Source organism: Equus przewalskii, chromosome 3 (assembly GCF_037783145.1).
Source record: "Equus przewalskii isolate Varuska chromosome 3, EquPr2, whole genome shotgun sequence".
NCBI lineage: Eukaryota > Metazoa > Chordata > Mammalia > Perissodactyla > Equidae > Equus > Equus przewalskii.
In genome coordinates, this window is record NC_091833.1 from 112,531,222 (window position 1) to 112,556,052 (window position 24,831).

General features: G+C 44.8%; 1 protein-coding gene across 4 annotated transcripts in view; it reads left to right on the forward strand.

The window, feature by feature from the left end:
- ZBTB49 (zinc finger and BTB domain containing 49) overlaps positions 1 to 23,766 on the forward strand; it is a 26,161-nt gene extending 2,395 nt beyond the window's left edge. The window contains exons 2-9 of one of the 4 annotated variants that reach the window (XM_070613252.1): positions 2,297 to 2,368; positions 4,777 to 4,947; positions 6,862 to 7,964; positions 10,865 to 10,911; positions 17,117 to 17,190; positions 18,736 to 18,818; positions 18,903 to 19,064; positions 22,604 to 23,766. In XM_070613252.1, the coding sequence (XP_070469353.1) occupies positions 4,796 to 4,947; positions 6,862 to 7,964; positions 10,865 to 10,911; positions 17,117 to 17,190; positions 18,736 to 18,818; positions 18,903 to 19,064; positions 22,604 to 23,280 (2,298 nt within the window). In that variant the 5' untranslated portion in view covers positions 2,297 to 2,368; positions 4,777 to 4,795 and the 3' untranslated portion in view covers positions 23,281 to 23,766. Of the gene's footprint in view, positions 1 to 2,293; positions 2,369 to 3,781; positions 3,867 to 4,776; positions 4,948 to 6,861; positions 7,965 to 10,864; positions 10,912 to 17,116; positions 17,191 to 18,735; positions 18,819 to 18,902; positions 19,065 to 22,603 lie in introns of those variants that run through there. The other 3 variants (XM_070613254.1, XM_070613253.1, XM_070613251.1) reach the window with 3 other exon arrangements.
- Positions 23,767 to 24,831: the final 1,065 nt, after the last annotated feature.

A 24,831-nucleotide genomic window follows, 5' to 3' on the forward strand; every position in this document is an offset into this window, starting at 1 on the left:
AATAGTGGGTGAGGGGTGGGCTTTGGAGTCAGGTTCCCTGGGTTGAAATCCCAACTCTGCCCCTCCTTGATTACCTCTTACTCATTAGCTGTCTGACTGTCCTCTCTGTACCTGATCAGGTTATCTCTTGCTGTGCCGTAAACTACCCCAAAACAGTAACTTAAAAATTATTTTATTTTATCTCACATTTTTGTGGGTCTGGAATTCAGGGAGGGCTCCATTGGACAGTTCTGCAGCTCCACATGGTGCCGACTGGACGTGGTGTTCAGCTTGAGGTGGCTGCTCTGGCGAGTTCGCTGTGGCTTTGCTCCCATATCTGGTCCTGGGAAGGGGTGGCTGGAAGGCTGAGCTCCGCGGAGTCTTCTCCCACCCCCTGAGTCTCTCCACTTGGGCGTCTTACAGTCTGACTGCCAACGCAGGCCTTCCAGGGCCAATGTCCCAAAAGATGGAAGGTGGAAGCTGTTAGCTCTTGGGTCCTGGGCGCAGAGATGAGCACAGCTTCACGCCCTTATTTTTGCCTCTTCTACTGATCAAGGCAGAAGCTGCTCAGATTCGAGGGGAGGAGACCTAGATCCCACAAGTTCCGTAGGAGGGGAGTCGAAGAAGTTGCGGTCGTCTTTAATCTGCCAGGTGGCTCACTGTCCTCATCTGTACAAGGAAGACAGTGGCAGTACCTGTCTTACACTTATTTTGAGAATTAAATGAGTTACTGTGTATAAAAGGCTTAGAATGGTGCTGAGCATATAGGAAACATTTTATAAATATGGGTTACTAGGTACAGGATACATTATTATTTATGCTTGCTATTCATAGGACACAAGAAATATAAGACCGATTCTTTTTCTGGAGCTTTTTATAATATTGGGGAGGAACAGGGTTGACATCATGAAGCAATTAGACAATTACACTAAATAATATAGAATGGTTATAATTTTTATGGTCAAAGTAAATTGTGGAATAGTTCATAAATTTGCATATCATCGTAACTCTAAGGGTCATGCCAAAGCATTTTTTTCCTTTATCACTTGTGTATAGCTAGAAAATGTCTAAGGTAGATTCAGAATATTTGCTGCATTTTAACATTTAAGTCTATGGAGGAAGGGTTTGTGTTGTGTTTTTAATGTCTTTTTTCTCTTGGGAGATAGCATAGACTCCAGGGTTTAGGAACCAGGACTTAAATCCTGGTTTTGGAACATAACAGTTTTATGATCTTGAGCAAGTTACTTAAAATCCCCATTTCTTAATTCCCTCACTTGTAAAATGCTGATAATAGGGTTCTTGAAGCTTTGAGTTAATGGATATAATATGCTTAACACTGTCCCCGGGCTTTAGTAAGCAGTCAGTAAATGATAGCTAATAAAAATAAACCAGGAGGCCTTTAGTTTTCAGACACCTGATGGAGCAGGGGTGGGTAACTGATTACTCAGTCATTTGGCTGTTCAGTGCCTTTGAGGACTCAAAGCTGGGGACAGTGCTCCACCACCTGATAATGCTTCCCTTTCTATATTCTTGTTTTGGGTAGTATAACCCACTCCCAGTGTTTCAGTGTTGCTCTTTATAGGTGACATCATCTCTGGTCCCCATTTTCTCTGAATCCCACTCTGATCTCAAACCCGGAGAGCATGCTAATACCCCAAACTCTACCTAGCAAAAACTAAGCTTTCAGTAAAGAAATAGGGAGACCAGAATAAGTATAGAGCTGGGGGTGACATGATGGGGGAGGAGTGCTGGAGTTGCTGAGTTGAGGGGTCTTACCGTTGGAGATGTTAGCAGCAAGTTGGATATTTGGAACTGGTGGTCGAAGCTAGAGTTTCCAGTTTAGGAGTTGTCTGCTTAGAACGGATGAAGGCCAAGAAGAGATGTGATTGTTAAGGGAGAGAGAAGAGGGCACAGGTGCTGAATCCTAAGGGACGTTCACATTTGGGGGGCTTGCAGAGTAAGAAGTCCAGCGTAGAGCTAGAACAGATCAGGGATACAGTAAGAAAACTGGAAGCATCGTAGGGAAAGAGGAGTTTCGAGTTGGAGGTGGGCAGACTACAGTGCCACATGTTGCAGAAAGCTGGGAGGGTGGGACTGAGGACAGGCTGTTATGGGCAGGTCTGTTCAGCACAGTGAGAGCAGCAAAGTTGCGAAATGAAAAAGGAGTCGTGAGAAAGTACAGTGGATGTGTAGATTGCTGTTTTGAAAAACGTAGTAGGAAAGCCTTGGGATGAATAGATATGCCTAGAGGGTGGGTTTTGGTCTCATGTTTTGTTTTCCTCTTCTTCAACATGGAGTAATCTTGGTGTGTTTGTAGGAACTGATGAGCCCGTGGAGGAGAGTGAAGCAATGAAAGGGGTGATGATGGAGCAAATCCTGGCGGAGGCAGGTGGGAATGGGGTCGAGGGGAGAAGGGAAGTTTGCTTTGGGTAGAAGACACACTTCATCCTGTGAGGCTGAAGGGATTGAGGGAGGGGTGAGTGGGAAATTGGGAGTTGAGAGAAGAAATTAAAGGCATCCAGGTTGTATCCAGTTATCCATGGGCTCAACCTTCTTAAGGTAGGGTCACAGTCATTTTTATGGATGAGGGAGACAGATGTGTGGGAGTGGAGAGAATGGAAAGGATTTAGAAGAGCTGTTGTGGGGAATGTAGAGGGAGTCAAAAAGACATAAATAGAAAACATTACTAACCATCGTTAATTAGCAACAGAGGTTAGTTAGCATGAATTTTAGTGATTGAGTATCTGCTACGCGCCAGGCAAAGATGAATAAGGTGGTGCCCTCAGAGCTCACAGCAGAGTTGGAGACACAGATGTTGGAACATAATGACGAGTTGTGTTACAGAAGTATGTATGGGGTAAGATCACAAAACAGTGACCCCAGAGACAGACTTGAGGAGGGACCAACGGGGAAGAGGAAACACGTTAAGAATGTCAGGAGAGGCTTCTAGGAGTGGGAGACGGCTCAGCTGAGCCCTGATAGGGGAGAGGGCATTGTCCAGAAGGTGGGAGAGTCAGATGTAAAGGAAGTATTCCCAGGACGGGAACTGTCAGAACCAGAGGCTTTTGGTTGAGAGTGAGGCAGAGGTCTGCAATCCACATACTTCAAAGTCACCCCAATGCTTACAATGCATATACCTAGGCCCCACCCTGGACCAAACAGAACTCTGGGCCTGTGTCCTGGAATCTGCACTTTTAACAGGCTCTCCAGGTTTTTCCTGACAGAGAACATTTTTTGAATACTTAATGTGCTAGGCGCTATTCTGAATGTCCATGGGTTCCCACAGTCATCTCAATAACCTGTGAGATAGGATGCGGAAGGTAGGACACGGAAAAGTCTTTTGCCCAAGGTCACATAGCTAAGGAGTAGTGGGCTAGGGCTCAAAACTGGCCAAGAATGTAGCTTGTTTGGGGAGCTGCAGGTAGGTTATTTTGGCCGGCACATAGCGGGACTAATAGGAGATAAGGCAATAATAATACAAATAATAGAAGTAGGGGTCGTATTAGAAAGCTTAGATTTTAGCTTTGTGGTTTAGTGACTTTCCAGTAATGCTGATTACTGAATATTACTTATATAATGCACTGAGACTGAAAGCAAATAAAGCAGATAAAACTACCATTTTAACCACCACAGTCTTGTTCCAGTCTGACTTCATTTCTCCCTGCTATTCATTGTCCATAAATCATCTCTTACTGGACTGAGTTCCTGGACGTCAGAGCCCGTGTCTTACTCATCTGTGTGTCTGACTTGAACTGTTTTGTTGAGTTGTGTGTCATGCACTTTTTTGTGTATGTTTCCTTCCCTAGAGTTTAAGCTTCGTGGCGGGGGGACCTGGCGTGTTTTCCTCGTTCTTGTAACCCTACACCCTGGCGCACGGTGGTCAGTCAGTAAGTAGGTGTTGGATGATGGAACTGTCTGTACCCACGTAATGGCTTCCCATCTCATTTGGAATCAAAGTCAGGGATCTTAAAGGGCACTGCAAGGCTCTACATGGTCTGACCCTCCCCAGCCCACCCCACCCGACCCCCAGCATCTCCTACCACTCTCTTGGCTTCAGCCACACTCTTGAGCTCAGCAAGCACTGTCTCAGACAAGTCATGCTTGCTAGTATTTCTGCCCCAGGTACCTGCACAGTTCAGTCTCTTACTTCCTTCAGGTCTCTGCTACAGGAGCTCCTTCTCAGAGGCGTGAATGAATGAATGGACACGCTGCTTTGAGATGCCTCTTTTCTCATTGTCTAGTGGTGGTGATTTATTTTGACTTGTACCTTTTCTCCTCAAATAGGCTCCTAATTTCCTCAACTTCTAATTCAGTGCCTTGTATACAGCTGCCCAATAAATATTGATTTGATCTTAATCAGTTAACTTTTTTCTAACTTCGTGTTTTTATATATTTTTTTTTTCATTGAAGTATTCCTAAGTAGAAATGAGAGAGGTGCATATTGTATTCTCATGGTCATGTTCTAGATTTGCACTGTCAAATGCAGTGGCTACTTAAGTATACATTAAGTTAAAAGTTCAGCTCCTTGACCATACCTGCCACATTTCAAGCACTCGGTGGCCGCACGTGGCCGACAGCTACCATGTTGAACAGTGCAGATATGGAACATTTTGATCATCACAGATAGTTCTGTTGAACAGCACTGGTCTAGATGCTTAAGAGACAACGTTTTTGTTTGTTTTAACTGTGACAAGGAGTCATGACAGTGAACCACAGATCCATCAGTGGGCTTTGGTGCCATTTAGTTTCCAGTCATGACATGGAGAATTGCTGTTTGATCCGCTTTCTCTGTTGTAGGTCTCCTGAATGGTTGAGCATGGACCCAGTTGCTACTCACAGCTGCCATCTCCTCCAGCAACTGCACGAGCAGCGTATTCAAGGCCTGCTGTGTGACTGTATGTTGGTGGTGAAAGGAGTCTGCTTTAAAGCACATAAGAATGTTCTAGCAGCGTTCAGTCAGTATTTTAGGTACGTATTTTAGACTGTTCTTCTCATCGTATGGAGAAAAAGCTAGCATGGAAGTATTTTACTACATTTTATTTTCTTCTTGAATTTCACAGCCCTTTTGTAAGGCCTTGTGGGTTTTTTGCTTTTGTATTTAAAGTAGCCTGAGAGGAAGAGAGCCTTTAAATTAAAATATATTTGGGGTTATGGAAAGTGTTTTGGCACTAATTTAATAATTCTAATTAATGTCAGTCTTCTGTATATGTTTCTTATCCTTTCGGGATGAAAAGGTTGAAGAATAGAATTTCTGGTAAGAACTTTTCTGTGATAAGAAATTGGAGAGGGGAAAACATCCTACATACTGTTTTTTGGGTTTTTAAAAAATTAAAACATTTTAGTTTTGGTTTCTCGTTTGAGTGTTCTAAGAAAACAGGTTTGAAGTCAGTTTACTTATTCCTATAATCATTATTGCTTATATGAAAGATTTACTTATAAATAATACAAAGCAGTAGTATTTCATTTATTTTAACGTTATGAGAGTTAGGTTTCTACATATATCTTCTGGTAACTGAGATTTATCTCCCTTTAGACACTAGGCTTCTTTTTTTAGTACCTTTTTTCCCCTAAAATCTATGCCGTTTCACTGCACTAGTAAACAATATATGGAACATGATTTAATCTTTCCTTGATAATCCTGATTCATCAAATTAAACCTCAGCTGCTCTCAGTGCTATAAGGGCACAGTATAATGGGTCAGCTCAGTGAGGTAGCAGTGCCTTCTGTCCCTGTCCAGAATGGCCCCAGACTCTGGCTTGGCTGTTGTCTGTTTCTTCCATCTCCCCAGGATAGTTGGGTTTAGGTGTTGTGGTACATTGGCTGTTGTGAGTTCTCCCCACCCCACTTCTGTTTTGCACTTTCCTTAGGTAAGAGCAGAACTAAAAGCCGTTTTGGCAAAGCAGATGATTACATTTGATAAAATGTCTTCAACAAACTTGCAAGATACTTTACCTTACTCAGCCTGGTGTTTTATACACAGTACAAATTTGTTGTCCTGTGAACTTGACTTGTGCCCAGAATGAAGTGTCTGGGCTTTAAGGTGCCTTTTTTCCTCACTACTCGTAGGGCTTTTCTCACTGCTGGTTTATGGACCGTTGGGTTGCTGAAAAACCTCTAACAGCCAAATCAATTACTGATTACAGAAGGAGTGTTTATCAGCTATCTAGAGGGGTCAAACTCAGAGACAGAAAGGAGAACGGTGGTTGCTGGGGCTGGGGGTGAGAGGATAGGGAGTTGTTACTGAGTGTAGAGTTTTTGTTGGATGATGACAAGGTGCTGGAAATGGATGGTGGTGATGGTTGCACAACAATGCAAATGTACTCAATGCCACCGAATTTACCATTTGAGCCACATTTAAGTGTTTAATTTAACATGTATATATTTTGCCATGATTAAAAATTAAAATTTTTTGAGTGAGCATGTATCCAGGTTTGGGTTTTTTAGCTATTTTTATTTTTAAATGTTTTTAAGGCATTTAGATACGGAATACTTTTGTATGTGTTTTATGACCTGAAATAGATAATTTGTCAGACTAAACATAAATTATTGAAAAATATGTGTCCTTTAGTTTGCTATACCCTATCTGTGTGCAATTAATAACATATATGGATAATTAGATTTTGAAAAAGAACAATGAGTATATTTCAGAATTTTTCTTTGAGATCTATTTGGAAGGTTGGATATTCAACACACTAATTCATGGATATTGCTTTATTGGATGGCTTGCCACAATTTTTTAAAGGATGAAAACGTAATTTTAAAATCTTGGCATTTGTAGAAGGGTAGTAATTTTGAATATTAATATGAATATTATTTATAAGAAAAAGTTACCAGAATGTATGAATTCTTAACACTGTAAGCAGATGTCCTTTCTTTTATCAGGAGCCTCTTTCAGAATTCCTCAGGCCAGAAGAATGATGTTTTTCACTTGGATATTAAAAATGTAAGCGGCATCGGGCAGATCCTGGACTTCATGTACACTTCTCATCTAGATCTTAACCAAGACAATATACAAGTCATGCTGGACATAGCACAGTGTTTGCAAGTTCAGAATGTTCTGAATCTGTGTCACACGTTTTTGAAATCAGCTGCCGTAGCCCAGCCGTCTGGCATGCCTTGTCCCAGTGCCTTCGCCCTGCAGGGCGCCTTGACGGCTGACGCTGGCTGTGTTATGAGTGAGAGCCACCCTGCTCGTTTGCTGCAGGAGTGCTCCGCAGACCTTCAGCACGGCAAAGCGTTGGATGAACCACATTCTCGCGCTCCACCGTCAGGTCATCCGCCTCACTCAACAGGTGAAGCGTCTAAAGAAGCCCCTGGTACTTTCGATGGCAGCTGCACAGAACTGCCTTTCAAACAGCCAAATTGCTACTACAAACTCAGGAACTTTTACAGTAAGCAGTACTATAAACAAGCTACTGGTCCCAGTCACGAGAGAACAATTGAGCAGCCTTTCACCCTCAGCACAGCCACAGACATCGGTGCCATAGAAAACCAGCCGTGTGCTGTTGGTCATTCCGAATGTGTCCTGGAGTCTGCTGAGCACTTGCCTTCCAACTTCCTGGCCCAGCCTTTGAGTGAATCTTCTGCAGACCCTGTGTCAGACAGCACAGGCCAGCAGCCCACCAAGCAGATGAGGCTCAAAAAGGCCATTCACCTGAAGAAGCTCAATTTCCTAAAGTCACAGGAATCTGCAGAACGCACGTCTGACCCCAAGTCAGATGACAGCTTAACAAAGAGGATTGAATGTGCTCATGAAAATACTGTAGAGAAAGATAGCGGCCAAAGTCCTGCAGAAAAAGAAAGTGAAGCACTCGTCAATTCTGAGCGTTTTAATTGCGCTAATGAAGTGGAGAGGCCGGAAGAGCCTGCGGCGCTGGAGGACCAGTCCCAGGCGCTCCAGTCCCAGAGACAGTACGCCTGCGAGTTGTGTGGGAAACCTTTCAAACACCCGAGCAATTTGGAGCTTCACAAACGGTCTCACACAGGTACACTGATTCCGCACCAGGCAAAGGCAGAGGAAGTGACGCAGGGGATCCCACCCCGCTGCCTGCTCCTGTTTTTGTAAGGAGTTTTGCTGTTGCTTGATGACATCGTTGATATCCACCCACAAAGTCAAGGAGCCTTAGCGACTTTTTATTTTGTATTTTTGGTGATGCCTCTTAAAGGATAATCTTGAAGTTATGTGAATGCTTTTGTAGAGCCGGTTTCACTTTTTATTTTAATTACAGTTTTATCTGATAAACCTTCCATCCCTAAAGTATAGTAATTATTTTGATGCACTCAAAATTTCAAACTAATTCTAAAACAGATAAGCTGTGTTTAGTTGTCTCTGTAGAATTAGATTAAATGTATTTTTTAAAAGTATAGTGTAGTTTAATTCAGACTAAATTTAGCTTGGGTAATTCTAAAAGTTCTCTTGGAAGTGATTTGAAGATCTGATTTTAAAACTTGTGATTCAGGAGGCAAGAGGTAAACTTTTTTTTTCCTCCCCAAATCCCCCCAGTACATAGTTGTGTATTTTAGTTGTGGGTCCCACTAGTTGTGGCATGTGGGATGCCACCTCAACATGGCCTAATGAGCAGTGCCATGTCCGCACCCAGGATCTGAACCCTGGGCTGCCAAAGCTGAGCACACAAACTTAACCACTCGACCACGGGGCCGGCCCCAAGAGGTGAACTTTTTAATAAGGATCAGCTTTAACCATTTGATATTTTCCAATGAAAACTTTTCCGTTTTGAACATTGAGTTTTCAAAGTTTTCTTACCTTAATTCATACCTCCTCCTCTTTCCACAAAAAGTTTACTTTTTCCAAAAGCTTTTTTAAGTGTTATACAATACATAAACATTATGTTATGCGATACGTATATATTACTTTCCTCCCTGTAATTAGACATGAGGACTCTAATATACATTATAAATTAATGACGGTTGCCTCATGGGCATGAAAAGTAGTAACATGCTGCCGGAGGCTTCCAAAATCACTGCTCTTGAGGTGCTCATATATTGCGTTTACTGGTGCGACCTTCTGGTATGGCTTTGGATTCCCACTTTGCTTAGGTGTTTACTACCTTGTTGTATTGTTGGGAGACAATTAATATTTGTGAAAGCCCTTTATAAATCCTAATGTATCTGAATATAAATCATTATTATTATTACTAGAGGTTCAGAATTACTCCATACAGAAGGCAGTATCATTGACTCAGTTTTGCCCTGAAAAAACTGAATTTAGCTCATTCTGCTTGCTTAAATTTCCTAGAGCCTAATGATCACTATAATTTTTATTGAGAAACTTGATTGTTTAGCTTTAAAGGAAACAAAAATTAAATCATTTCCTCTGAGAGAATGTCTCTGATTGACAGCAGTCAGACAGTTAGGTGGCAGAGGTGCTTCCTAGGGTAAGTTACTCAATTGAGAAGGGCAGCGGTCCCCAAAGTGTGATCTGGGGAACGCTCTCAGAGAGTCAGTGAGGCCAAAACTACTTCTATCGTAGTATGAGGTGTTACTTGCCTTTTCCTTCTCCTTCTCTCCTAAGTGTCCAGTGGAGTCGGCTAAAGGCTACAGGGTGTGTGACGAGGCCACGCGCTGGTGGCCAATGAAATGTCTAGTCATGTGTTTTAAAAATCACTCAGTTTTCATTCCTAACGTAGACTCTACCCACATATATAGCCCACATAAAAGCCCTGGAGGGGCCTCGATTAAGAGTGGGAAGGGGTCCTGAGAGCGAAGTGTTTGAGGACCACTGGCGTAGGCTTGTTAGCCCTCGTCACTTGTGGGTTTTAGTAAACAGGGACCTCTTTTCCAAACTCTTGTGTCTCATAGTGGAATCTTAACATTATCTATTATCCCCATAATTTCAGACATAAATAAATACAGTCCCAGAATACAGAGTTAATGTGATTGTAATTACTCAGGGTCAGAAGCTCCTCCCTCATCCTGCAGGAAGCTGTTCAACAGTTTCAGGAAAAGATCAAAGTAAAAATATCCTGGCAGGAGCCCAGAAAGCCAGCAAGCTAGTACATCCCAGCAATACAGTAAGAAGAGAAACGTTGCTATTTTTTAAAGAGGATCTTAAGCCACTTGATTTGAGGGGAATGGGGAAAATGTCAAGTTCTTGGTCTTCAAAGTGTGTTCATTAGGGTTATGTAGATTCAAGGTGGTGCCTTGAAGTATACTTTTGAGCAGATCATTTTCTAGAGAGTGTATTCAGAACTGCTGTGCTTTCTTTGTAGTGGAGTTCCATTCACTACAATGTATTCTATGCCAAAATGTAGTTATTCAGTCACTAAAATCAGAGGAGAGGAAGCAGTCAGCAAGGGAGCCCAGCTCCCGGAGTGAAATCTTGTTTCCCTGTTAGTGTGGTTCAGACACGGCTGAAAGGCAGTGCAGAGGGCCTTTTCCCTGTCCGCTTTCAGGAGGTCCCACTCTGTTTGGGGCATTCCCGTATTTGAGCCTCGGGGGGTGGGAATGCGTCACCCTAGTTCTGTTAGGAATCGCTGGCAAAGTGAAGGAGTCAGGCTGAAGGACGGGACAAGGCTCGTGCTGTTCGGCCAGAAAACTCACATTCGATTGTCACCTGAAGGGGAAGACCGTCCAAAGCCTGGGGATGGTGTGAATGCAAATAAATGAGTTTGATTTTAACATAGGTTTCTCTTTGGAGAACAATTTAACTTTGTAGAGAAAAGTAAATATAGATTTCACTTATCATCTCTGCCTGTCATCTAAGGATGAGTAGTGATGAGGATGCACAGAGTCCCAGTTTTCCTACTGTTATAAAACTTTCTGTTTTGAAAGGTCGGACACAGGAGATCATCTAAACATTTTAAACAGAAATCATTGTGCCAGTATTACTAATGATTTTACAAGTTGTTGTTTTGTTTTGTTTTAGGTGAGAAACCTTTTGAATGTAACATTTGTGGGAAACATTTCTCTCAGGTGGGAATACTCTTATTTACTGTTAATAATTGGAAACCTGAAACCCAGTGTTTATTTCTATTATAAGTAAGATATACTTTTGGACTTGTGAGAGAAGCCTCTGATGATATTTGTAACTTAACAGACTTCATACTCAGAAGAAAATAATTTTCAAGAAAACCAATTTCCAGTTCGTTGGGAAAAAATAGCATTTTTGATAAGCATGTGAACTCACAATACCTTTTATTCCCCCCGTTAATCCAATTGTAGTATACGTCTTCTCTTTCCCGGTAATCCACATTGAGCGTCCACCTGGAGGCTGCAGATTATGCTGGGCTGGATCCAAGACAGATGTCTTCATATTCTTACTGGGACTGTGCATGCGAGAACGCTGGGGAAAAGGCCAAACAGTTTCATTCCCTCCTCTTACTGCCTTTGAGCTGACCTCTGTTAAGATCGTTAGGACACGTATCAATTCTCTCATTCAGCCGGCATCTGTTAAGCCCTTCTAGGGGCTGTGTACTGATCTGGCACTGGACGTAAAGAAACCTAGAGATTTTAGTACTTTACAGAAAATTTTGAAAGTAATAGAATGGCTTGTGGGAACCTACTTTTCCTTCTGAAATGGAAGGTAACCTCATCCGCCATGTGCCAGGAACTGGCATTCCAGAGATAAATAAGACAGAAGCTGCTCTTGAGCACGTGCGCAGTGCTGCAGAGGAAACAGTCACCGCACAGCTGTTTCTGCACACGGCGTGAAGAGTCCTGTAGCAGCAGCACATGCCAGTGCGGCTTCACTGGGGCAGGGACCTTCGAGCTGGGCCTTGACAGAGGAGTAGAGAGCTCTGGTAAGGGTTGGGTCGGTAGGCCCTGTGGAGCACAGAAACAACCAGAGCAGTGCCATCTTTTGACACATTCCCTGTGGGGCCAGCGCTTCCACTTTCCCCTTCATCATTTTCCCATGTCCTAATGTCTTGCTTTGTGTATTAGTCCAGGCCAGGGCCGTGTCTTATTGATCATCCAGGAGAATGCCTAGCACCCACTAAGTGTGTGGGAAGTTTCTGGTGACTGAACAGGCGGTCAGTCCTCCAGCTGCTGCTCTCGTTGAGGCTGTGCTGCTTCATACGAGCCTAGCCTGGGAGTTCCGAACTTGCTTCTAAAGCCAGACAGTCTGGATTTGAATCCTGCCTCTGGCTTATTGCTGTGACCTTGGGCAAGCTACCTGACTTTTTTGGCACTTCAGTTTCCTTATCTGTAAAACAAGGATAAATAAGATTAGTGACCCCAATACAGTGTGTGGAGTAAATGAGTTAATAAATACTTAGAATCCTGCCTGGTGCTTAGTTAGCATGTACTCAGGAAACATCATTATTCCCTGTCCTGTTGCCATCACCTCCTTTCTCATGTCTTCAGTCCTCTGCTCTTGCAGATCAGTCTTCCTAAGGCACACCCACCCCCACCACCACCATTTTGATCTTACCAGCTTTGGTGTAGTGGGAAAGTATAAGGCCTGGATTAAAGACCATTAATAATTAGCAATTACAACTTCTCTGGGCCTCATTTTTCTAATTCTTAGAATGCAGATAATACTCCCTCATGGGGATATTAGGAAGATTAAATGAAAAAATGGACATGAAAGCCCTTTATACATATAAACTGTGATAATAAAAATTTCTCTCCTTTTCTTGCTTGGAACCTTTCCATGACTCTTCGTTGCTAACCAAATAAAGTGAAACCCGACATTCAAGCATCTCGAGTCTGCCCTCAGCCTCCTCCCCTGGCCTTGATGCTGGGACCCACCCTCAGAGATTCTGACTCTGTTGGTTTGGGGTGGAGCTCGAGTGGTGGTGTTTTTTTCACACAGCAGTTTTGATGTACAGCCCTGTCCACTACTTCAGACCTTGTCCTTCATTTCCCCTCCCCAGTCCCACCGAGGGCAGTCCTGAATGATGGACACTGCAGAAATCCTCTTTTCCTCTGTGTCGATGTCTGTGTTTCTGTCAGGTTTTTTGAATGTAGAGTTATGTATAATTATGGTTTTCAGCTGTATATTGCTGTTTTATTTCATAGTGAAATGATGAAATTTTTGTGAACAAGGACTCTAAAAAAACTTCATTCAACAAGTGTTTGTTGCAAGCCTACAGTGTCCAAGAAGTTCTGCCTTGTGCTGGGGACAAAGATGAATAAGCCTTCGAGAAGCTTATTGTTTATAGGAAGAAACAGATGTATAAATGATAAAGTACAATGAAACGTTGGAAGTGCTGTGACAGAAATATGTACAGGGAACAGCATGGGAGAGAAAAGAAAGTTGTCATTTGCACCTGGAAGGAGTGGTGTTTGGGGTGGGATGAGGCTGTGAAATGTATTAAGAGATTGCTTAGGTGAGCCCTGAAGACAAGGAGGCGTTTGATAAGCCTGGAAGCCTCTGGCCTCCCAGGTCCAGGGGGCAGTCAGTAGTCTTTACATAGGAGTGCTTAGTAAATAAGGCCCACTAGCCCGCCCTTCGCCTTGAGCCGACCTTCATTTCTCATATGAACTGGAATAAAGGTTTCTGGTTCCAGTGGGTTGGAATGGTCCCATGTAGTCGCCAGTGTTTTCTTTGGTAGAAGAGAGTTTGTAAATATTTTCCCTTCTGGAAGATTCAAAAGTTAGAAAACAGATTTACCAAGAAGAATTAATCTTTTATGCTGTTTACTCAATTTAGTATTTAGTGGGGTTAGTCTTTTAAGACAGTTCACCACCACCTAAGTGATGAGTCAGCAAGCAGGATAAGCCTGGGTCGTGACAACAGAATGCACGTGAATTACTACAGTTCTGGGCACTTTCCGTGCCCCGACCTCAGGAAGTCGGAGTCACGCCGTCCTTCAGAGTACGAGTGAGGCTCCGTTTGGAGTGACGTCTCCTGTGCAAAGTAGATCCTGGACCGTTCAGTGCATCCAGAGGAGAAAATCAAGATAGGACAGGTCTGGAGTGCCTGTCCCATGAGAAACAGGAAGAGAGAACCTTGATGCTTTTTGCTGTCTTTTGGGAGAGGAGTAGGGTTGTTTGTCTCTCTAAGGAGTCGGAAATAGAAGCATTGAGCAGCTGGTGCACAAAGACGCATTTGAGAGGGCCGGTGTCCTGCTAGGAGCGCTGCTAGGACACTGCTAGGAGTGGGGCGACTCCTGTGTCCTGGAGTGAGTGAAGGGTGCCGCCCTCTGGAGGAGGCTGCTTAGCGATACGGTTTGCAGGGCCCTGATGCCAGAGGTGGCAGAGTTTCGTCCCATCTGTGGTGAAAATGCAAAAGTAAGAATATTTTAGTGAACTTGTCCTAAGTTACGATATTTTCAACTCCCAGCTGATATTTCCCACCCTTTCGGTGTTAAATGTCATTTTATTAAAATAATGATCATTGTTATCTAGGTGACATCTCTAAGTTAATCTTCAGATTTTTTTTGCTTTTAAAGTCTTAGAACTCCTGAACTCAATGACTTTTAAGATCTGAGTTCCCTTTTATCTCCAAAGTTTTATGGTTCCCTGACTATTTTTTATATAAACCACCATCTGCTATTGGAAGAGTTCTTGTAGAGAATATATGCTTGGTTTGATCATATTTAAATACTGCTGTTCAACTACATATTAGGAGTTTATTTTTAAAATTACGCTGCCAATCAAATGTTAGTTCTTTTCTACAACAGAGTTTTTCAGTTGAGAATTCTGGTAACTCCATCCTAATTTAAAATGGTATTTGCTTAGAAAGAGTAGAACTTCCTTTGCTGCAAATGTCCTCTGGCACCTCAGCAGCATGAGCTGAGTTAGCGTCGGTCCCAGCTGGAGGGCTGAGGCCGGCTCTCTCCTTCCTTGAGCCTCCGTTCCGTCTCTGTAACTGTGAGCAATGCTTCACCAAGGACATGGTGATGACAGTGTGAAGTCCTGTTTGCAGCTGCTTGCCGAAGCGCTTCATTCCTCGGTAAGCTCTTAGTAAATGACAGTTTTCAGGGGTCAAACTGCAGGTCATCTGTGAGATGTGGTCTGTGTACTTAAGATGTAATTAGTGCAAAGGTATATCAAAGTTTGGCAAAAATAGACACACTTGACTTAAGGTCAAATAATCTGGGCCCCAGTTTGCTATGTAATTTGGTATAAATTATCTGAATGCATTATTGGACTTTTGTGTCTGAACCTTTCCATTATTTAATCTACTTTTACACTATTTATCAGACTAATATGTGCTCCTTTATCTGGGGGAAAGATAATTATTTTCATTATACGTTTCCAGTATTAAATAGCTAAAGAAATTATACAGTGCTTTACTACTGCTTATTATAGTATTAGGTGGAAGACCTTCCAATTATATTTGCTTTGAAAACAAGCGATCGTTATGCTTTATTTAGAAAGGAAAAATGCAGTGTTGGTAAGAATTGGCTCAGAATGCGTTTCAGTCGTAATACGTAGTTTGCAAAATAACTTGGAACAAGAGGGATTTAATCTAACAGTTGAGCAGATGGTGTTATTTAAATTGTTACATAACTGATGAGCTTTTCTGAAATTTGGAAGTGGCTGATTTAAAAGAGTCAGTGTGCGTTATCTGAACTCCAGTGAGCTGTCTCCTGAGCGGCAGAGTGACTGCATCTTAGGGAGCAGTCAGCACAGGCCAGGTTACTCCCAGAAACGTACACATCCAGGTTTTCCCCTCACAGAAGACGAGAGTTTAGACTCACACAAGCTAATATTAATTTCTGACCCAACCATGTAACTAGAACAGCTAATTTATTTATCTGAATCTCAGTTTTTCATTTAGAAAATAGAGAAAGTGATTCCTAAGGGAAATTGGTGACGTGTGTAAAGGTCTCAGTGAGCCAGAAGTATTTTGCTGTGGACTCTTGCTGCTTTCTTATCATCATTAATGGTTATTCTGTTGAAAGCTGGGTATTTCCCAGCGTTCAGCCAAATTCCTTCTCTTTGGCTGTCTAAAATGAGCCAGAGTGTTTCCTGAGCCACATTTATCATATTCTGAGGTGTAGCATCTAACCCAGTGTTTCCCAGAGTCTCATAGACAGAAAGAATCTTCTGTGTTTTGTAACATAAAATCCAGACAACTTTTGATATGTCTGTAAGTTTCCACTCACAGGTAGACTTCGGACCCATCTTCAAGCCTATAACCACGAGCTGTCTTTGCATTTTATTTAAAATGTAGTTTGCACATTTACAAAGCCAAGTTTATTAGTTGAGTATTACTGTTATTTCTCCCCTTTGGGCTTATTTTGTCCATCCTACCTGCACATTATTACCCTGGGGTGTATTCATTATTTTCATTGTTTTTGTAACAAAACACTATAAAAACTTGTGTGGGAAATGACAGATTGAGACTATTAACTTAAATTTAGCAATGGAAGATTTTGTTTCCAAATTGTAATTTGAAACATTAGCCAGAAGCTTTTTTAATATCTGAGGCCTTTGCAATTTTAATTTCATTGTACTTTAGGCAATTTAATATTGATTTCCTATTGATGAGTACATGGGAATCTCTTTCGTGATATCCGTTTAAATAAGTTATTCTTTGTAAAACGCTGCTAGTTTCAGAAATGAGGAGCATGAAAGGCCCACAACTGAGTGACGCCTGTGAATCTCCTGATTTACATCTTTGCACAGAAGTTACAATGACAGACCTGTCAGGCAGGACACCTGTGCTGCCAGAGGAATAGTTGTTGGAAATGTCTTACCTTCTTTATGAACAAAGCATGTTTTTAGGAAGGAACAATGAATACTGAAATAACCAAGAAGAAGCACTACTTTGTTTTTCAAATGATGCTTGCATGTAGATGGTTCAAATTAAAAAATATACAAAGTGAAAGACATCAAGATCTGCTTAAAATACAAGCTTAGTGACCACCAGCGCAGCCTCCACAGCGTGTTGGGCCGCTTTAAGAGAGAAGCAGCGCAGTGCTGCCTGAGCTGGGCCGAGCCAGGCTCACACAGGGCTCGCACAGAGCATGTTCACTCAGGAGCACAGAATGGAGGCACATCTGTGTTCTGCAGATTGCTGGGCAGGGGCCCCTCCCCAGGGTTAGAATCGGCCGGTGCCCGATCGCCTTGCACGTGGCTGCTTCTGAGTTGTGCTTCTGTAGTCTTCGTTTGGAATTTGCAATGGAACCTGACTAAGTCTGTCAGTTTTCCTTTTGAATTTTTATAACCTTTTAAAAAAACTTTTCATTACTGGTATGCTTTTTCTTTTCCATTTTTGCAGGCGGGTAACTTGCAGACTCACTTACGTCGGCATTCTGGTGAAAAACCGTACATCTGCGAAATCTGTGGAAAGAGGTCAGTGCTGGGCTCGTTCTTCCACGTGTAAGGAACACCTCTAGTCTGGGTAGCTCTGAGAGGCAGTGTTCTCTGAGCTGCCCGTGGGCTCACCCTCACTGAGGGACGCAGGTAAAGTCAAACACTCTGGCTTTTCTTGTGACACAGATGAGAATGACAAAAAGAAAAAGAAGTCTTAATTGAAAGAAAGAAAATCTAGGACACAAGTCTCAGGAAAAGGGATTTTACAGGAAATAATTATTTTATACTAAAATTACTATTCATTCCAAAAATGTGTATTCAACTAGATGAAAGTGCCCACAGAGGAGAGTGGCTAGTAGGGGACATGAGACTTGCGACCTGAATGCTAGACATCAGCAGAGAGGGCACGAGGAAGGGCGCCAGCCGGACCGTAAGCGGGGCTGTGAGCTCAGCAGGAAGGAGCGAGCTGACCCTGAGGGCTGGCTGGGGATTTGACTTGGGAAGGAAGCATTGACATGGCAACAGAGTCGCATTCTGGAGATGGAATGCACATGTGGAGATGGTCCCCCCTAGGTGCACACAGGCCTCCGCTGTGGACCCGTCCCCTCACTGGGGTCATTTGGTGGGAGTCCACATGCTCTCATCTGATAGTTGTGCCAGGACAACAGGCATCAGTCAGGACGGTACCAGTCACATAGCATTTTATTCATTCATCTGTTTAACCAGTCACTCATTCAACATTTATTAGGTACCTGCTGTATGCTAAGTGCTGCGAGGAAAATGTAAAAATAAAGAGTACAAATTCTCTGCCTTTGATAAGTTCGTACTCTAGAGTATGGGGGAAAGAGATGGCATGGGGACAATTAAAGTCAGAGTCCTCTGAGGCACATACCTGGGACACCAGGGAAGAAGCAACTCTTGATCCAGTTGCAGGAAAACACCTGTCTCTGCAGATGGTAGAAGGCAAAGAGGGGAAGCTCCCCAGCCGGCGTGTCTCCCTGACTGCCGTGGCTGCCTGCGTGCGGGCCAGTGTGCTGCCCAGGGAGCGCTGCTCGCTTCAGGGCCGAGCCACGTAACCCCTTCTGCTCCAGCTGCTGCCACTTCACTGTTGGTCCCTGAGTGTCTGGATTTGTGTGGTGTTTAAATGTGAGCCTCTGAACTCCACTTAAAAGTAAGGCATGCATTTAAAATCATATCTACATGCAACATTTTCCCCCAAAATATAACATATCATTGTGTTATCGAGTGTGGCAGACAGGAAGGAGCATAGGTTTTCATATTCAAAGGTCTGGATTGGACTTACTCCCTGAGTTGAGTTAGTGACCATCTCTGAAGAAGAAAGACTAATGAAACTAGGTAGAAAATAATGTTTTAAAAACGAAACATTTGCATCATTTTCTACTTTCCTTTAAAAAAGAGCAAAAAGTAAAGATTTTTAAAAATGCATGTTTGAAGTGAAATCAGGCCACTTCTGCTTACTGAAGGAGCGCAGGAAGCAGTTCACCTCCGCTCTCAATGACTTGCAGTTATAAATTTGCAGTAGGGTAGAAAGGCTCTTAATTGAATTTCCAAATTATATTACAGGTTTGCAGCCTCTGGTGATGTCCAACGTCACATCATTATTCACTCAGGAGAAAAGCCACACTTGTGTGACATCTGTGGTCGAGGTATAGCTGAGTGTTTTTTTCTTGAAGATTACTGATTCCAACGTTCTCAGTCCTTCAGCTGAACGCCTGTCATGGTCTCTCTAGGATTTAGTAACTTCAGTAATTTGAAGGAGCACAAAAAGACGCACACGGCTGATAAAGTGTTCACCTGCGATGAATGCGGAAAGTCTTTCAATATGCAGAGGAAGCTGGTGAAGCACAGAATTCGGCACACGGGTGAGCGGCCGTACAGCTGTTCTGCCTGTGGTAAGTTTCTGACTGTTCCACACCAGGCGGTCAGCTGGGCATCCCTGGTGTGGGAAGGGCGCTGGTCTTCATGCCTGCTCTGTCATTGGCTGTTTTGGAGTCTCGAATAAGTCTTCCCTTTTCTCATAGGTAAATGGGAGTGACGCCGTTTCTTTACCACTCCATGTGGTCTTCTCTCATTCCGCCTTCACATATCAGATGTTTGTTCAGTGTCTCTGAGGTATCAGGAGCTGTCTGCAATGCTCCAGGTACTCAGATGACTGATAAGGAGTCCCAGGTGCTGCGAGCTCCTGGTCCGTGTCTGTGGGGCGTAGGCAATTGGAAAAGTCGGGGAGAGCGTGCTGTGCAGCAGCAGGTGCCAGAGCACAGCAGCCCAAAGGGCAGGGTGTGGGAGCTGCAGGTTTGTCCGTCCTGCTGGAGCATCGGGAGCACGCGGTGGGGCCAAGAGGGAAGGCTCCGTGAGATCATGTACAGTCAGGCATTGCCTAACGACCGGGATACATTCTGAGAAATGTGTCGTTAGACGATGTCGTCGTCGTGCAAACATCATCGAGTGTATTTACACAAACCTGGATGGGATAGCCTACTACAGACCTAGGCTCTCTGGTACTAATCTTATGGAATGCCCGGCATTTATGTGGTCCATCGTGGACCAAAACGTCGTTATGCAGCGCATGACTGTAGTGTGAAGCAAAGGGCATTTGACGCATTGGTGAAGTCATCAAGGAGGGCGAGGGAAAGCTGGCGGCCCTCGGTTTCAAGGGACATTACTGCACAGATGAGGACATGGGGACTCTGAGTTAAGCCATCCGCTACCTGAGATCACAGAGAGTTGGAGCCTCTGAGGAACCGGGGGCTGGGGGGGGGGGGGGGGCCGGGTGTGTGTGTGTATTCTTCTAATTGTAGTTGGTATCTGAAATAGGGCAGGACTTCTGGGATGTAAGCAGAAGGCAGCTTTGTTTTTATCTCCTGGATACAGATTTAGGCAACTCCCTGACTATTCTGATCACTTTTAAAAAATAAAATTGCATCGCTTTAAATCATGAATGCAGTCTCAAATCACTAATTTAAAGTGTCAGTTCCAAATTATTATTTCATCTGTCAACTTGATTTAAGGTTAAGTTTTCTCTTCCCTCCCCAGCTGGGACCTGCCGCTGGCTAAGACACCTGTAGGGGAGGAAGCCAAGCGGGACCCTCTCTTCACCACCTTAGGCTTCCACCGCTTCCCCACCTCACTAACCATGGTTTCTGACCCTGACGAGGCCAGCTTGGGGGGAAGTGGGAAAGGAGCAGGAATATTCTTACATAACAGCTTTATTGGGATACAATTCCCATACCATAAAATCTACCCATTTAACGTGAACAATTCAGTGGTTTTTGGTATATTCACAGAGTTGTGCAACCCTCACCACAGTCTAATTTTAGAACACTTCATCGCCCGCAGAAAGAAACTCTATACCCATTAGCACTCACTCCCCATTCCCAGCCCCCAGCCATAGGGAACCGTTAGTCTGCTTTCTATCCCTATAGATTTGCCTATTCTGGACGTTTCATATAAATGGAGTCATGCAAGATGTGGTCTTTTGTAACTGACTTCTTTCGCTTAGCAAATCTGCTGTGGACATTTACAAGTTCACGTGTGGATGTATGTTTTCATTTTCTTGGATTCAAAAGACAGGTTCAGTTTTCAGATGGCTTCGCATTCTGGGCTGTGTAAGGTAATGCTTCTCCCTCTCCCTCCTCCCCGCTCCCCTGCCTCCCCACTCCCTCCCTCCTCCTCTCTCCCTCCTCCTCTCTCCCTCCTCCTCTCTCCCTCTCTCTCATTCTCTCATTTCCTGCTCCTTCGAAAGACAGCCTTCCCTTCCCTTTTCCTTCCCGCAGCATTTTACTGCACTAACATGCCGACTCGCATTTTCCTCCAGCTGGACCTTTTCCCCCAGCCCTTGGTTTTGTAGCAGATTACTCCGAGGAGCCTTTCTCTGTTGAGGGTCTCGTGGCCCCCTGGGCAGCCCTCTTAGGCCGGATTTAAAGCACCCCAGGCGGCTCTCTTGCAGGCGTGACCCTCACCCGATGTAGGAACCACTCCTGTTCTGTGCGCCAGGGCCGCAGGCCTCGCCACTGCAGAGGGGACCCTCTCTGCTGCCCCGTGGCTTACTCGATTTTCCCTGCAGGAGGCAGCAGCCACTCCCCTGTGCCCTCATGGTGGGGACACGTGTCAAGCCTGCGCCCCTGTCTTGACTTGAGGGATAAAGGAGAGACACCTGCCACACCCCTCCCTTGGTGGGAACTCGACTGTGGCTGAACTTCACGCGTAATAAGGACCCTCGACATGCTTGTCGTCTTTCGCCAGTAATTCCGCTGTTGAGAATGAATCTGAAGGAAACAATGAAAAGAATGAGGCTAACTGAACATCAAGTAGAGTAGGAAGCAGGTGGAAACAGCCCAAATGTGCAAGAAATAGAGGAGCTTAGGCAGCTTCTAATCCACAAAATGGCGCTTGTCTGAATAAACATATATTATACGTATGTTGTAAAGACAGTGCAGTTAACTGTAAAAATGCTTTTACTGTAGTGTTAGGTGAAGGAGACTGAGCCTGACGTGGGCACAATGTGGAAGTAAAAGCAAAGAAAGAGTCAGTGCCGTAGCTTTCAGTATTTTTCATGTGGGAAAAAGCCACATTTTAACACATGTGCATTGATGTCTAGTTAGATTGTTCAAAGGCTGTTTTTTTGTGAATGGCCCACCATTGCTGGACTGGGGCTGGATGGGTAAGAATTCAAATATGGTGACACGTGGATAAGTGAGAAGTTCTAAATGTAAGTCCACATAATTGTGAAGTTTGTTCGCAGACCTTTGTAGTATATCATGACTTCTGTAAGGCTATTTATTGATTTTTCTCTTCTGATCTTCTTACCTAATCCAATCATGGAAATAGATCCCCTATCTTTATCATACACACAGAGAAAGGAAATAGAACTAGAAGTGTACATAAAACTATGTTAAACGATGAGTACAGAAGTACCTTTAGCAGAGATGTTTCTAAATTGTAGATTGGCTGTGTTGGATTTATGGAAATTTAAACGAAACTGACAGGGCTTCCCAGCACTGCCCGGGCCGGCAGGGACAGGTGCCCGGCTCACCCAGCACTGCGCGGGCCGGCAGGGGCAGGCGCCCAGCTCACCCAGCACGGCCGGCAGGGGCAGGCACCCGCACCCGGCTCACCCAGCATGGCCGGCAGGGGCAGGCACCCAGTTCACCCAGCACTGTCTGGGCCGGCAGGGGTAGGCATCCAGCTTACCTAGCATGGCATGCCTGTTCAGGGAGACAGAGTCTCTAGAAGGCTCACTCTGAGGTCCCCAGAACCAAAAGGCTGCAGGTTGGAGGGGCCTGTGATGGGAGAAGCACGGAGTTGTCCTCTGGGTGAGCAGGCGACGGCAGGGCTCAACGCGGCTCCTGTTAAAGCAGAATCGTTGTGTTTTAGAAGGGGAGGATTCTTCCACAATGCCCTCTTCTCAAAGGATCCCTTTTTCTTTTTCCAGGAAAGTGCTTCGGGGGGTCAGGTGACCTCCGCAGGCACGTCCGCACTCACACTGGGGAGAAGCCATACACGTGTGAGATCTGCAACAAGTGCTTCACACGCTCTGCCGTGCTACGACGGCACAAAAAGATGCACTGCAGAGCCGACGACGAGGGGCAGGACGCCCTGGAGGAGTTCACGCAGGCCATCGAGACCTCTGATCTGGAGAAGTCTCAGAGCTCAGATTCTTTTTCCCAAGACATGGCTGTGACTTTGATGCCCGTGTCTGTCAAGCTCCCCGTCCACCCAGTGGAAGATTCAGTGACAGAATTTGACAGTCACTCTGCCGGCTCCTACTGTAAGTTCCGCTCGATGCTCCAGCCTCACGGAGGCGGTGACCAGGAGAAGCTCGGTTTGGATCCTGTTAAACTTGGGAAGCCCCAGATGCAGCAGGCCCAGCATCAGGCGTACGCTTACTCGGACGTGGACGCCTCAGCCAGCGACGAGCCACTGCAGGCCGACGGCATGGCCATGGTCCGCTCATCGCTGGCCGCTTTGGACAATCACTGCAGTGACCCCCTGGGCAGCCGAGTGTCTGCCACGGCTTACAGGAACTCCGAAGGGCAGTTCTTCTCCAGCATGACTCTCTGGGGGCTGGCGATGAAGACGCTGCAGAATGAAAACGAGCTGGAGCAGTGATGCCCGCCGTCCGTGGTGCTCAGCATCAGAGGCATTTTCTGAGTTCAGCAGCCTTGTATCAACGCTCCAGGAGAGCCGCTTCCCTGTGACGGCCCCTTCCGGGCAGCCTGAGAATGGTTGGACCATTTCCTTCCTGATGCTGGCTGATAATTGGAAGCATCTTGAGCTCGGGGTTGGGAAGAAAGGCCGCTGGCTCCCCGGGGGAGCAGGCACGGGAGTGGACAGCTTGCGTCCCAGAAGCCGAAGGCTTGAGAGACCGTCTCACTGACTTGCGCATGGGAGGGTGCAGACTTTGGGTCAGCTGCTGTACAATTTGGTCATGTTAAAGGGAAAAATATGTATATATATGTAAAATACGAATGTTATTTTTGCATTTTTACATGATTGAAATTTGTAGCATTTTGTATTTTTATTTACACAAAGATTTTATTTGTATATGAAACTCATGCTATAATTTAATTTGAGTAAAAGAAACTTGCCTTTCTATATAATGTTGTGTGTTTTCTCCAACATCATTATTAATCTAAAGACCGTAGTGGTGTAAAAATGAACGTCATCGAGGGCTCCCCTGCAAGGGTAAGTCCTGGTTTCAGTCGGCCATACCAGGCCAGCGGGCCTCAGAAGCTGTCAGAACAGAGCCTGAATCCTGCCTGCCGCTTACTGGTTAGATCGTGGCAAGCTGCTCACCCTCAGAATCTTCTCGGGGTTTTGTTTTCTACAGTATGAGATGAATACCTTCCAGCATTCATACAAGGCTCACATGGTCCCATCATGCTCTTGAAAATCCCTCCCCCAGGTTCGGTGGCCTGACTGGCCTTCCCCTCACCTTGGCTGCAGCCTTGCTGGCCTCTGAGAAAATGAGGTGCGTCCTTAGCTCTCGCTAGAATGTAGAAGTGAGATCAAGCACGTGAAAATGCAGTTACCTGTATGGCGCAACGCAAGTTACTTGCCTATAAAACTGCTTCCCCAGAGGACCAGAGTGTTTGAAAGCACCCCCAAAAGCTGTCATTATCAGCTCTAACTCAGAAATATTATACTGACGAGAGAAACACGGGCAGGTGAAGATTTTCGTGGAAAAACCGCATGGTTGCAGAGTAGAATATCCACTTTGAAGTCAGCTTCAGGGTCAACTCCTGGCTCTCCCAACCGTTCACTGCACTGAGTCCTTGCAAGGCTGGTGCGGCAAGCATGCATTATCCCTGCTTACAGGTGGAAGGACCGAGGTTCAGTGGGTACAGCGACCTGCGCAAAAAGGTGCAGCCTCTAAGGGCAAGAACCTAGGTCCCTGGGTGTGCTGGGAGGGAACTTGACGTGTGGTCCTCTCACGTGTGTGGTAACCCCTCCTTCCTCCCACTTGTCCTGTTTTCACCCACTGCCCTGCCTCCTTCCAGCTCCTCCCTCTCCCGTACCCCAGCCCCAACAGCTCCTCACCCGCACTAGGACTACAGTCCGTTGATCCACTCATCTTCTCACTGCCCTTCTCGCCCCTCATGTCCCTGTCCATCTTCCCAGGCTAAACCCCATGGCCCATCATGCACTGCTCCACCCTCC